At 42.2% G+C, this 13,582-nt stretch overlaps 2 protein-coding genes across 3 annotated transcripts; one reads left to right on the top strand and one right to left on the bottom strand.

Moving 5' to 3' along the window:
• Positions 1 to 539: 539 nt before the first annotated feature.
• On the top strand, positions 540 to 7,842 carry LOC309690072 (uncharacterized protein). 2 transcript variants are annotated; one of them, XM_082506921.1, is made up of 8 exons: positions 540 to 822; positions 1,165 to 1,214; positions 1,990 to 2,083; positions 3,595 to 3,663; positions 3,747 to 3,815; positions 4,365 to 4,652; positions 5,402 to 5,796; positions 7,060 to 7,842. In XM_082506921.1, exons 1-8 carry the CDS (start codon positions 777 to 779, stop codon positions 7,141 to 7,143), a joined length of 1,095 nt encoding a protein of 364 aa, XP_082363047.1. In that variant the 5' UTR covers positions 540 to 776; the 3' UTR covers positions 7,144 to 7,842. The 2 variants fall into 2 exon arrangements, with proteins under 2 accessions (XP_082363047.1, XP_082363048.1); XM_082506922.1 differs by lacking the exon at positions 3,747 to 3,815.
• Positions 7,843 to 9,164: 1,322 nt separating this feature from the next.
• On the bottom strand, positions 9,165 to 11,973 carry ccn2a (cellular communication network factor 2a). Its single transcript, XM_082505773.1, has 5 exons — positions 11,649 to 11,973; positions 11,241 to 11,457; positions 10,869 to 11,144; positions 10,563 to 10,774; positions 9,165 to 10,463 (listed from the first exon to the last, which is right to left on the bottom strand). Exons 1-5 carry the CDS (start codon positions 11,709 to 11,711, stop codon positions 10,167 to 10,169), a joined length of 1,065 nt encoding a protein of 354 aa, XP_082361899.1. The 5' UTR covers positions 11,712 to 11,973; the 3' UTR covers positions 9,165 to 10,166.
• Between the last annotated feature and the right edge of the window lie 1,609 nt (positions 11,974 to 13,582).

Genomic DNA, 13,582 nt, shown 5'->3' with positions numbered 1-13,582 from the left:
TTACTTCACATGTCAGTGCTTGGTGTATATATTTATATACATATAGCTATAGGTATGTGTTCAGATATACATCCATATTTTTGTGGGTGGTAATTGTGCGGATAAACATATGTATCAGGATGATGATCATCACCCTTCATATTCCTTGTTACTTATTTAAAATCCCGCCATCTGTCTACCCCTTTATCCTGTCAGGACAAGCTGTGTTTCAGCTTGTCCTGTTTTCATTGTTGTGTGTCTTTGTCCTGTGCGGTTGTTGCTTTTTTCAAAATCAAATGTATAACATAAACCTTTTGAATCAAAGCTAAAGTCTACACAACCAAAAATTAATTTAAAAATACATATGCTTCCAGTTAAACCATACAAAGGATGAAAAACATGATCGATGCTCAAACAGCGCACGGGGATAGAGATGCTCACTTTTATACCTGAGGCACTCTGAACTGGCACACGCCCTGACAACCAGCGAGGTATGATCAGGTACAACAGCAATTATTTGTCCCAGGATGATGTCATTTCCTCTCTCCAGCTCACGCTATAAAAAGGGTGCTGTTGCGGCGAGGTCTTGGTGGAGAGACCGGAGAGGACGGAGGCTGTCGGGTCACCGATGCTGCAGAAAATCTAGCTCTCCAGAAATACCGAAAGGCGGCTAAGTTTTGTTCAGAATGCGTCCCTAATTCACCGACTTTGATTTACAGGGAAGAAACCTAACCTTCTGATAAAAGCTTCGCTATTTTTTATTATTCCTGGAGAGCTACTTCGCCTCGTTTCCAAACATGATCGGGAGAGGACTGTTCCTTTTGACAATCCTGTCTAGCTGCGGTAAGAAAAAGAACAGACAGCTAAACCTTGATGAAGTTGAGCGATATGAAGACACAGACGGTTGGTTGAAGGAAATCTGCATTAAGTATTGTGACTGCCGGGGTTCCGCACCGAGGACAGCGACAAGCGCATCTTTAATTGCAATGAATTCACCTGCGCCTTTGGCACAATTATTCTCGTTACTAAAACAACCAGAGGCTTGTAGTAACACAGCGAGTGAGGAAAGAAAAGCGCACACGCACACACACACGCACACAAAGGAGCTGTAGGGATTATGAAAAGCATGTGAACAAATAAACATGCATGATTTTCTTTTCTCTCTGTGTTCTTGTTCTCTTGCAGTCCTTTCATTGCCAGTGACTTCGAGTCAGCTGGAGAATGAGGACGTAAAGGTAAATATTTTCTTATTGTTTTTGGTAACATTTTCTATTCTAATATTAGTTTTATTGGAGCAACAGAAAAGCAAAAAGCAAAAAAGAAACTAGTACAGGTTAGTGTTAACCTTCTTAAATCGATACTTCAGGGATATTCTTCTTGTCAGTATGACAAATAATACAAATCCACTGCATTGCCTTCTAGCTGCTCTCCAGCTGCACTCTTAAGGCACGCAGTGATTAGAAATGTTTAATCCCAATAATTTAAAGCTTTAAGCACCTTCATTGTGAGGCAAACCCACATTTGCCTTTGTAAAAATCAATAGAAAGCAATTTGAGAGCAATGGAGAGCCTTGACCTCCATGATTTTGAGGATGCTAAATCCACTGACAGAGAGGGAGGGAGGGAGAGAGAGCTTTCCAGAATAAGGTTTGGAGAGACAAGACTGCAAAAGGGAAATGTGGATCACTTCAAAGGTCTTTTGTGAAGAAGCTGGGCACCTTTAAAAAAAAAAAAAAAAAAAAGATTGTGAAAAATTATGTATGGATGTAGTATTGGCGCAATGGGAGTTGAAATAATTTTGGTCCCTCATCTAAAGAGATTTATATCTTTCAATTAGTGGCTAAGTTAGCACACAAGCTGCATTCAAAGAGTCTCAGACTCATATGCTGCTTTTGATTCAGTTTAATTCATCTTGCTTGCAACAGCAGCTTGTTTTACTGTAATTCTCACTTTTTTTTGGGATCATTTGGGGACTGTCTCTCCTCTGATTCTGGATTGTGTGCATCCACAGGTGATGAAATGCATCGTGGAGGCGCTGGCAGATGTCCTATCGAGGCCACACCCCATGCCTGTCAGTCAGGAGTGTTTGGCCACACTGAAGACAGGTAAGCAAAAGAAGGAAGACAGTTCAGCAACACTGAGCATAATCAAATGTCCTTTATTATTAAAAGGGGCTGTTAGCATGGCTCAGTGCTGCAAACAACTACATTGATAGCTTAAATTAGCACAGGCAACATGCACGTAAAAAATGAGTTATTAATGAAAAAGAATTGATTTTGCAATTACGTGTTAGAATATTACCTAAAACTGAAGCATGTCGCTTCTTCTACTGCACACAGGCTGCACACACATAAGGACTGTAAGATAACCCACAGTCTGGCTATTATCTAGTCCCATCTAAAAACACCAATAAAACTTTGATTTTCACATAAAAACATTTCCCAGACTGTTGGATGGTGTTCTCCTCTCTGCTGACCTTTTCTTAACATCCTCATATCTTAAACATGCTGCAGAAACACAGTGCGTTTCCTTCATATTGCCCCATCGCGGCAGTGTTTTAGGTTTTAGTTTTACATTCCATTAATCTGAGGGTCTAATCAGCTATAATGTATTTTCCCCTCTGTTGCCAAGTGCTTGCTCATCACAAAACTGATGGCTCTCTTAATCTGACTATGCTAAATGCCTTGGGATATCATATTTTCTGATTTGGCCCCATGGGAATAAAATCAAAAATGGATGTATGTTTACATCATTTCTAACCTTTACCGATTTGCGAGGGCACTGGTAGAGGTCGCTCCCTGTTTATAGATTTATACAGATTTCCCTGGTCAGTTATTATCATCATCCCCACCCTCACAGCTGTCATTCCCATATAAAAGAGCGGATTAAGAGGCCAGGCCTTGCTGGAAAAGTGCTGTATTTTAGAAGAAATCCACCGTTCTCTCGTAACGCGTGCATAGCGCTCTGATCATAAGGTTAATGGATTGATGCAGTGAATGCTGGGTAAAAGTCTGCTGCAGAGTGTTTTATTCAGAGAGGTCACTAGGACTCGGTAAAGACGATTCAGTTACATAGATGGTGTTTTACCTTGATGTCGTCCTTGTATAAAAAAAAACACACACACACAAAAAAAATCGATCACAGCCTTACTCATCGAGCGTTTGCTACTGAGCGGGTGCTGTGAGCGGGAAACTGTACACCACCGTAGGGGATGGAAAGAAAGGAGAATGGAGAGGAGGAGTAAAAGGAAAAGAGAGATAACTGATTGATACAAGAACATGATACAGTACAGTGTCTCTTGCTCCTGCTGCTGCATGCTATATGCAGTGCTGTTTGTGGGTCAGCAGAAAGTCCAAGTGCTCGCTTGCTGCTGTGGGAGTCTCTGTGGGCCAAATGATTAATTGTGCTCTTGCTTTGAAAGCAGTAAATTCCAGGGCAATTAACTCTGATGAATCCACAAAAACGTGTCTCTGAATCCTTTGAAAACAGTGAAAAGGGAAAGATGTACACCTGTGATTTACCCCCTACAGCATCAATTCCCTGCCTTTTATCTGCTATTTCTTTTTCTTCTTCTTCACTGTTATGTTTGCATTTTAATGTGTGTGTGTGTGTGCAGATGACCGACTTGTTACTATCCTTCGTCATCAAAACTTTCTGAAGGAGATGCAGGAGATCGCTGCTCAAGGTGAGTCACGGATTACTCATCTCGTTTACGTGTGCATGAAGATAAGAATGATGGAAGGCTCGAGCGACTCATTTTCATTTAAGGTGGTCGGGGGAGAGCTGATACGCCTACAGCAGCAGCACCGACCCTTCAGGCTACAGATGATGTCCCTGGTGAGCTGGACCTTCCTATACATCATGTGGTTATGCTTCTTATTTTTTATGGCGTATCTAATCGGTGGGTTAAATGCAGCAGCTGTGACAGTGATGTATAGTTTCCATTATTTATGTTTTTCAGCAAAGTCGCGCTAAAAACACATCAAAAGTGCTGAGGTAGATTTAACTTCTGCTGAGGCTCTGTGAGGGAAATAAATCAGAACATGTATGACGTCCTTCCACATAACAGCATACCTAGATTTTTTTTTTTTTTTTTTTTTTTAAATCAGTGCTAGTACCAAAGTCAATCACACAATGGTAAGGTGGGAAGGAAAAACAAGAATAGCAATTTGAATGTGGTCAAAGAAGAAGATAATGGGCTTTGTTTTTTTTGTTTTTTAAATTGTCTGGGTTACATATGCCTCCTACTGTCAATCAAAAACATGGGGGTAACAACAATAAACCCCATAATAAACTGTAGTACTTTTGTGTAAGCGCCTTCTTTTAACATCACTAGAAAATCAATTTCTTCTAGTAAATTAAATCCCCACTCTCCCCTATTTTCAGATCGATCCATGTTGGAGGCTTTAGGAGGCCCCAGCGAACGATCTATCCTGTCCAAGAGGACGGGAGCTGGAAAAGATGAAAAGGAAGCAGGCATGGAAGACGGCGAGTTGCAGGGGGACAATGAAGCTGAAGAAGTGCAGGTGAAACGGGAGAGTGATGAAAGCCCGGGAAGCCACGTCTCTGAGTCTGCAGAGGAGTGGCGGGAGGGCGAGGATGAAAAGAGGGAGGAAGATGAAGAAGGCTATGACAAGAAGCGAGCAGAGGAGATTTCAGAAGAGGAGAGCAAAGGCAAGCACACATTTCCTGGTCCTTCTTTGAAATTTATGTGTTATAAAGTAAAAGTAGCATAAGGAAATTGGAAAAGGAGATCGAGAGTTTGGCATCTAAAGATGCAGTCGAGTTTTTTATTTTGATAACACAGGCCACTCAAAGCAAATGAAAAGATGTAACATTAATGGTAGAAGCAGGATCTTAAGACAGAGAGAGCGGTGAAACAAAAACTGCCTTGTAAATGGAAACTGCTTGCTATCTCAGGGCTGGCTGATTGATGGAAGCACTTCCATCTACATGATGAATCTCAGCCCCCTCACTCGCAGGGGAGCGAGGCCAGCACGGCTGGCAAAATGACAGCTCGTCAACAGGAATGAATGAGTAGCTCACTGTTGGAAAATTCAAGCGCTCGGTTACAACTGCAGTCATCTCGCCGTACTCTCTAAAGTTATCAAGACTGCAATCAGCTCGTTCTATCTCTGCAATGTTCAACAGAGAAATTGTTTTATTTTGAGTACAATGAAATAGTGATACTGATTCTGCAAAATGAAGCTTCAGCCAAGTCATCTGATCGCTTCAGCCATGCTGATAATTCCCATAAAGCATTGCTAGCACTACTGAGGTCCAGTGCTGCCAGCTGGCAAGAAATATTTCATTACAAGAAGTGGAATCTTGCTGATGGTGGAGACTTTTCTGGCAGCGGCCTAGCAGAGGTGTTTCAGTGAGAAAAATAATAAAAATAAATCTTATTCTTTTCATATTCCCAGATGATGGATCGGATGAGAAGAGAGACGCACGCAGAAAGAAATCAAAAGACGAAACATCCGATGAAGAGGAAGAGATGACCAAGAGGCTCTCACTCTTCCATAAAAACAAGGGCAAAGAGGAAGGACGTCAGGAGGAGACAAAGCGAGGGAACAGGGAGAGCTTACAGCAGTGGACCAAGGCAACCAAGCCTTTGCTGCTGAAGAAGAAAGCAGCCACAAAGGAGGAGCAACATGAAGTGCCTCATCATTCAAAAGAGATAGCGGAGGAAAAGGAGGAGAAGAAAAGAAATGCTCAGAAGAGTCCAGAGGAGAAGGAGCTGCAGATGATTGCTCGAAGAGCACCGGAGGAGAGGAGGGGGTTGGAGGAAGAAGGGAGCGCCAGCAGAAAGTCAGAGGTGCTCGTTCCCCTTCTTTTGTGAGATTCACGGTCTGAGAAACAAAAATAAAAAGTGCTAAATCGCTTAAAGGAATCTTTCCACATGCCTAGGAGATATAGCAAGCCACAACTTGGCTTAAAATAAAAACTGGAAATTGTTTTTATATAACCTCCAATAAAACCGCTAATTAATAATGACACAAACAAGAACACCGAGAGCATAAAGAGGATACTTAAACTACTTAAAAGTTTTATGATGTTTTTATTACAACATGGTGACGTCAGCCTGTTACAGCATCGCTGTGGCATTGTAAGGTGACGTGCTGGAAAAATAAAGAGTCCAAACATATTGTTGTAAAGCTGATAAGACAAGATATAAAAAAATATGTTTAAAGTTATACTGATTTTTTTACATTTGGTGTGAGCTTGACTACGACATAACTTTCACCAAAGTGAAATCATCTCAAGCTGTTATTGGGTGTCTTCCATCAAACAAAATGTGAACATTAAATCTTGAAAACTGTGGACGCTAGACTGCTAACAAACAGACAAACAAACAACCGATTACGTACTCCCTCCATTTTGGGGGTAAAACAACAAGGAGTGTTTGATTATCTTTTTGGGAGTTAAACCATAGATCTTAGAGATGGACATCTCCGTTCTGTGTTGTTCAGCTATAAGAGTATACCAAAGAACATCATGTCGCATTCAATAAGCTGTGAAACCAGTGATTGAGACCACAGATGCATCAGAAAACTTGATCAAAGGAACCAAAGTCTAGATTTCCATCAGATATCTGCCCAACCAGACTTCTTTTTGAAATCACAGGGGTCGCCCCCTGCTGGCCATTAGAAAGAATGCAGAATGTTCCTCTTAGAACTAGGAGTTGCATCCATCTTTGATATACAGTGTATGGCTGTTTCTAGTCTAATGATACATTCATATTTAGATATGAGGGATTTCTCTCAGCAAGTAAGAAGGAAATCCTTCCTGAATGCAATGAAATTGTTCCTCAGGATGTTTTACCTGTTTGCTTCTAAAGCAGGATTCTTCCTACAGCTTGACTCCCTGCAATATCTTGAAAGGAAGCTATTTACACTGCAATAGCCTTGATGGATGCAAACTGCAACACAGTTGTTATTAAATTGAAGGTAAAGGATGCCATTCTGGACGTTATCTGCGCTCTCTCTAATAGATAGGACATTCGAGCCACGAATAAATATGATTGTTTGCACTGCTGGTGTCCCTTCTCTCACACGCTGCCTTCTCATTATACCTGCAGGAGCCTGAGATTGAAAGTCTGGCAGCCATCGAGTCAGAGCTTGAAAATGTTGCCCTGAAACTCCATGAGCTGCGGCGAGGCTGAGAGAAATCGAAAGGGGGAGAGAGAGAGAGAGAGGGAGAGAGAGAGATTGGAACAAAGTTTGACACCGCAACCTCCTCTGCCTCCTCGTCCTCCTCCGCTTTACCAGCTGCCTGGTTTCCACAGAGCGTGTGAATGTGTGACAAGATTTTTGTCTTTCCGCTATTTTTCCTGAGGAGGCCCGACCGCCGCAGCCTCACTCGTGACGTTCACATAGAGTAGCATACAGTAGATGCACATTGCAGCTAGACGTGCATACTAACAACACACAAGTGCGCGCGTACCGTGCATTTGCGTGCGTAACATTTCAGAAGATTTCCGAAGAAAGGCGACTTGTTCAGCTTCATTTTCTCCGACAATCATGTCTCTGTTTCTGTAAACGTATCTCTTCTGCTTTTTAGATTATCTCAACGGTGCGCACTGATTCATTGTGAAAGGTTAAGGCAAATCCAGGTATACACCTACAAGGTGAGGTTGTACAGTAATGGCATGTATACATGTACAAAGCTCTTTCTGGAATGCGCATTTACTTACAAAGTTAAAGATAGAGAAGACTTAGATGATTGTCATAGATGCAGTTGATGCAAATCAAGCCAAGGCAATAAGTGATTTTTAGCGGATTAATGTCTGGGGTGTGATCTGTACTGAATTTATGTAAGAAAATCAATAAATTGAATAGTTTATCTGGAATTCTCTATTTGGTGACTGTTTTTCATGCCTCTAAAGTCAGCTTATTATTAACATATTAAAGGGAGAGTATTAAGAGTCATTACAGGACCATCACACTGTATAGATTGATCTACACAACCCACACAAACCTATAGGATCCACTGCAAACTTAAATTACAAGTGTAGATACAGTCTGTGCTTGCTTGTGGGCGACAACGCTGACAACATGAATCATCAGCATGACACACAGGCTGTTGACACATTCTTTTTCAACGGGCAATTTAACCTTTGTTTTGGCAGCAATATGAAAATTCTTTGGTTGTTACTATTAAGAAGAAAATATCTAGAGTAGATATTATCATACAGTGTTAGCTGGGTTTTTTTTAAATGCTGCATTTTAACAGCAATATGTCAAGAGCTGCCGAGCGAAACATGGACTGGAAGGAGTCAAGAACACAATGTGGGCAGTGGAGAAACTCGAGTAAATATAGCTACTTTAGGCATGACTCGAAATTGAATCATGTACAGTCAGACAAATGCAGTCTTGGAAAGCCTGAATACTGCATCTGAAGGTAGGTTTTGCACAGAAAATTCAACAGAAAAATTTAGTTACTGAACATAATCCGAGATCACAGATAACAGTGACAATGGGGATAGTGTTTACTGGATATTTTGTATTAGTTATATTTGGAACTTTGCATCTCTACACTATTCAGCCAGCTGTTACAAATATAGTTCAGGGTTTTTAAGGTTGTGAAAGGGCACCAGATGGCAGCATTAGACCATCTCTTACCTCTTTTTTTCAAAGGCGAGAAACGCAACAGCATGATTAAAATGCACAATGGTCATGTTTGCATGGACTCTTTTCCATTTTCCTTTATGTGTGTTACAAAAATAACTAGAAAACACATGAATAAATGCATATGCCATTAAACTTAAAACATCCTCTCTTATATTTGTCTGCTTTTATGTACATAATTTAATAGCATGACACACAGCTTTCTTGAGTGCTTGCACTGCACCATGTTGCATAAAACCAGCACGAATATGTAAGGCATCCATGTCGTAGATAAATGGAGGGATTTTTATAGATTACTTCAATTAGCTAAACAAAGACATCCTTTATGTTGAACGCCTCTTTAAATCACTTGAGCCTGAAGGCCTGCTCCGATGACTGAGGCTATTTTTTTTTCTGAGTGAGTGATGCACGAGTTCATATGGTGTCAAAACCTAACAGTTTAGCAGAGCTACGGTTAAATGTGCTTTCAAATGTCGGCTGAAAGCCAAGAGCTAATGAAGCCGTTGTGGAGCTGGATCTCAGTCTCGGATCAAAGTTAAAGACAGACCAGTTCATGTTTGTATAAAAAATATAAGATTTTATTTCCAGCTACAAAGTCAAACATGTAACATTTTTGTCACACTTCTCAATAAAATAGTAAAAAATAACCAAAAATACACCACTGATACATTTTGAAGCACAGAAAACATTTTGGCTTTTTAAATTAACTTAAACTGTACACATATATACAAAGTATATACATCAGTATTTTTTTAAAGGAATGAAATTACAATTCTTCCAGTCTCTTCTTCTTCTATTTTTGTACAAAATAGACATTTTGTTCCTGTAGATGCTTTTTTCCCCCTCCTTCTGACCTGAATCAGTAATAGTCAAAATGTTTTTTTTCTTCTTTTCTCAGTGCCGTGGCAAAGCCCACTGTACTCCATTATCTAACCCTAAACTCAGCATGCTGCTTGCTTTCTCATCCAGGGCAGAAACTCTGACCTTTCCTCTACTCTGTAAGCACAGTGAAAAGCGTACACACAGACAAGGCTAAAATTTAGACACGCACACACACAGACACACACATACAAGGACACATTCAGACCTGTTTGGACAGGGAAACACTGGCCTGCTGTGGACTGCATGCTCCCTCTACAGCTGCTTAGAGTTTACAGGTCTGGTCTTGGACTGGGAGGGTGGAGGGACTTATTAGACACCTCATTTAGAGAGGAGGTCAACGTTTAGATAAGGTATAAAATGCACACAGTAAAATGGACGGGTTTGTAAAAAGGCTTTCAAGGGAAATGGGCGGAAACCTGACAGCAGGTTTGTCAAAAAAAAAAAAGAAGTTATAGTGCAGGGATCTTTTGGAGCTGCTAAGCAACCCTCTGTCTGAGTCTATGAGGCTGATGTTCATCAGCTGTACAAAACATACAGGCACTAAGACGAGCGCCTGGGCTACTTTTACAATGAGAAAATGGCAAAATAAAACATGATAAACATATATACTGAGCTGCAAAATGAGATGGAGTTGTGTTTGTTTTCAAGTCAAAAGCGCCTATCGTCCAGGAGCGGCTCACGCCATGTCTCCCATCATCTTCTTGTAATACATGGATTCGAAGATGTCGTTCTCCCCGGGGCAGTTGTAGTGGCAGGCACAGGACTTGATGAACATCATGTGCTTCTTCATGACTTCTCCATCAGGGCATTTGAACTCCATGGGCAGGGTGGTGGTCCTGTGTGGGGTGCAGCAGCGGCCGTCCAGGCAGACGCCGCAGAACTTTGGCCTGTAGGACTTGGTGGTGGTGCAGCCAGAGATCTCAAACTTCATGGGTTTGGAGACTCTCGGAGTACGGATGCACTTTTTCCCTTTCTACAGGAGGAAAAAAAGAGGAAAGAGCAACTTCAGCAGGGTTTCTTTTACCGATATGCCCAAAGGTCACGAGTGTGGTGCTGTTTAACGAGAACTCACCCTAATGCTCTGCTCCAGCTGAGACTCGCATGGTCTCACCATGCACAGCCGGGTCTGTTTTTCTAGGCGGCATTCACGGTTATCGTTGGTGACCCTGGTAGATACTCCCAGGCCGCATGTCTTCGAGCAGGCGCTCCATTCAGTCGTCTGAACCAGGCAGTTCTCTCTCATCATAAAAGGATCTGGGCCATAGGTCTCCTCCTTCCTGTATGCTGTAAACACAGGAGGAAACGCTGGGTTAGAAAAACTGTGCTAATTATGCTGTAACCTGCTGTAGCCTTGTGTTCTTCAAAAACAGACACTTACCAGACAAAACAGGGCCCATGAAGCTTTTTGTGGTGGGAGTTTCATTCTCCTTTGTGTCGAAAGAACCACATTCCCACTCCTCACAACACTTTCCAGGCACTTTCACACGCCTTGGGTTGGGGCAGTCTGGGCTGGGCAGCCGGATGTCCATGGAGCAAAGAGGCACACAACCGATGGCTCCGTCCAGACAGGTACACTGGTACTTGCAGCTGCTCTGGAAAGTCTCTCCACTCCTGTACACCGTTCCGCCAAACACACAAGTGGCTCCGTCTCGAGCTGTCAAGTAGAATTTGCAAGAGAAGGGTCATGATTTGCTTCATACATTGGATTTATTGCAGACGTCATAGAAAAGATCAGCCATGAGTGGCACACCTGTGCAAACTCCTATGCGTCTGTTGTTTGGAGCTCCGAAGTCACAGTAGAGGCCTTTGTGCGGGTCACAGACGTCTTTCTCAGTGCAGAGCTCCCCCATCTGTTTGGCACACACCCTGCAGCAGCCACAGCCATCCAGCACCAGGCTGACACCTGGGGGGCACTGAGGAGGGGTGGACGGGCACGAACACTGGCCGCTGCACTCCTGACCTGCAGCCTGAAAACAGGCACACACACAGACACATTCTCTGGTAAATATCATGCCCACGTTGTGTGCTAGAAACACAGACACACATCCAACACACTGGCTCTTAAGACAAGTTTAAAGCACTGGCTTCACCATTCAAGTCCAGCTAAAGCCAAAGCCTACACCAAAACACTAAAATGAATTATTTTTTTCTGACTTACCATGTAGGAAAGCATGATGCACAGCAGAGGCAGCAAAATCATTTTCTTCATCTCAGCAACCATCTTCTCTTGTCTTTAGTAATTAATTTAGATTCTTCCAAAAACACCTTCTCGGAAAAAGTCGTCCTTTAGCGTCAGAGTTTTGAGCTTGAGAAACTTTTCTGATCAAATTGATCTCTTGTCTTGTTCCCAACTGCTGCTCCGGCTCACTGTCTTTTTTATTTTTCCTTTCTTGGTGAAAGCTAGAGTTTAGCTTCGGTAGAAGAGTTGATCTGAGTTCTGACTGCAGAGTGGAGCCTCCTTTATACCCGCTGGCCCTCGCAGCACGTCACTGGGGGCTGAATGGAGAGCCAGCCCTGGACAAACATGGACATACTTGGCATTCTTTCCTCGCTTCCTGCCCCCCACTCCAGACATCCCACATTCCTGCTGTCTGAAGGCAAGGCTCTGCTGCTCGGCCAAACAACACCGTCTCTCTCTCAGAGCACCTTTCATCTGGATTGGGAGGTTAAGTCTGGTTACAGTCCTGAGACCCCACACTGGGAATTCCTAAAGACTGACTTCACAAACAGACAGCCAGTACCTATAAATATTAATTTTTCAAAAAGAAAGAAAAGGGGAAAGGCAGCAACAGTTCAAAAGTGAACCCTCAAATAACTTGATGAGGAGGAAGGACAGTGGAAATAAAACAGGTAGAAGCTCATAAGCAGAAACATACAATAATTAAACAAACTCCAAGAAGTTTAATATGTGGTTAAAACTTTAAGCCCACAACAGCATTCCTCAGCCCTGGCTTCAAAGGCACATGACAGCATGTACTTTAGTACGTTAACAGCAAGCGGTTAGTGAAAGGAAATTCATTTGAGTCAATAACTTGAGCTGGTTATTTGTCAAGGTGCTTGTTCCAGCACAGAGACCTGGCAGCTGTTGTCTAGAGACTTTGTCTTCTATGCCCATGTGGTTATTTCTGAGACACTGCAGCGGCATTCTTGTGCACTGACATCAGTGGCTGGACTGCAGATTTGATTATTAGCTACTCTTTTAAACACATTATCATTAAGAACTCATTACCGTGAATGAAGCATTTTGTTTCTGAATCCCTCCTCATGTGCTGTACGTGATATACCTGACCTGATTCCCTCCAGACTCTCTCAGTGAATTTGTTCTGCAGATAGAGACTCATCCGAATGTGGAGCAACTCAGAGAGGTTTCTTTGCTTGAGTAACAGTGCCAGTTCCAAAGTACAGAAATAACTGATTATGAGTAAAAGTTGTGATTTTTTTAAAAGTATTACCGGCTTATTATTATTGAAAATTTGCCCTTTGTGCTAATAATGGCAACTGTCAGTGACAGAACCTGCAGTTCCACATATAACCACATGAGGCTGACACCAAGAGCAGTTCAGCATGGTGGAGGGGTGGTGAGCACCTCACATCAGGAAGGTCCTGAATGTCAATACAGGACTGGGCCTTTTTGTGTGGAGTTGCATATATGCATGTTCTCCCTGTGTCTGCGTGGGTTTTCTGCAGGATCTGCAGGTTTTCTGCCATCTTCCTCCCAAAGAAGTGCATGAGGTTAGGTTAATTAGGATTTTTAATTTGGCTGTGAATGTGAATCATTGCTTATCTCTATGTTAGCCCTGCAACAGGCTGGTGAACATTTCTGTACTTTGCTTTGCTTCATTGGCCAGTAAAGATAGTGGATGCATAGTCTTCACAACAGGTTTTCGGGCTTTCAAAGGTTCTTTGGAGATTGGGTGCTTTTTCACTATTATCAATCCATTCTTTGTACCTGACTGTTTTATGAGGAAAAAATACACAAGTACAACAAGGGCACCAAACTCAATAGCTGAACCAGTGTTGTGTCTACACATAACAGACAACCAATTTTATATTCTATCTTCAGGCACTTTGTTACTAGCAGCTTCAAAATGC

This window comes from Aulonocara stuartgranti (assembly GCF_965226115.1).
Source record: "Aulonocara stuartgranti genome assembly, chromosome: 15".
Lineage (NCBI taxonomy): Eukaryota > Metazoa > Chordata > Actinopteri > Cichliformes > Cichlidae > Aulonocara > Aulonocara stuartgranti.
Note: the sequence above shows the minus strand (reverse complement) of the source record. Positions and strands in the feature narration are given on the sequence as shown.

Coding starts and splice junctions, on each gene's coding strand:
- LOC309690072 (XM_082506921.1), top strand. CDS start 777: ATGATCGGGAGAGGACTGTTCCTTTTGACAATCCTGTCTAGCTGCG. Junction 3,816..4,364: donor GGCTACAGATGATGTCCCTG/GTGAGCTGGACC, acceptor CCCTATTTTCAG/ATCGATCCATGTTGGAGGCT. Junction 4,653..5,401: donor TTCAGAAGAGGAGAGCAAAG/GCAAGCACACAT, acceptor TCATATTCCCAG/ATGATGGATCGGATGAGAAG.
- ccn2a (XM_082505773.1), bottom strand. CDS start 11,711: ATGGTTGCTGAGATGAAGAAAATGATTTTGCTGCCTCTGCTGTGCATC. Junction 11,145..11,240: donor ACGCATAGGAGTTTGCACAG/GTGTGCCACTCA, acceptor TCTACTTGACAG/CTCGAGACGGAGCCACTTGT. Junction 10,464..10,562: donor AGCTGGAGCAGAGCATTAGG/GTGAGTTCTCGT, acceptor TTCCTCCTGTAG/AAAGGGAAAAAGTGCATCCG.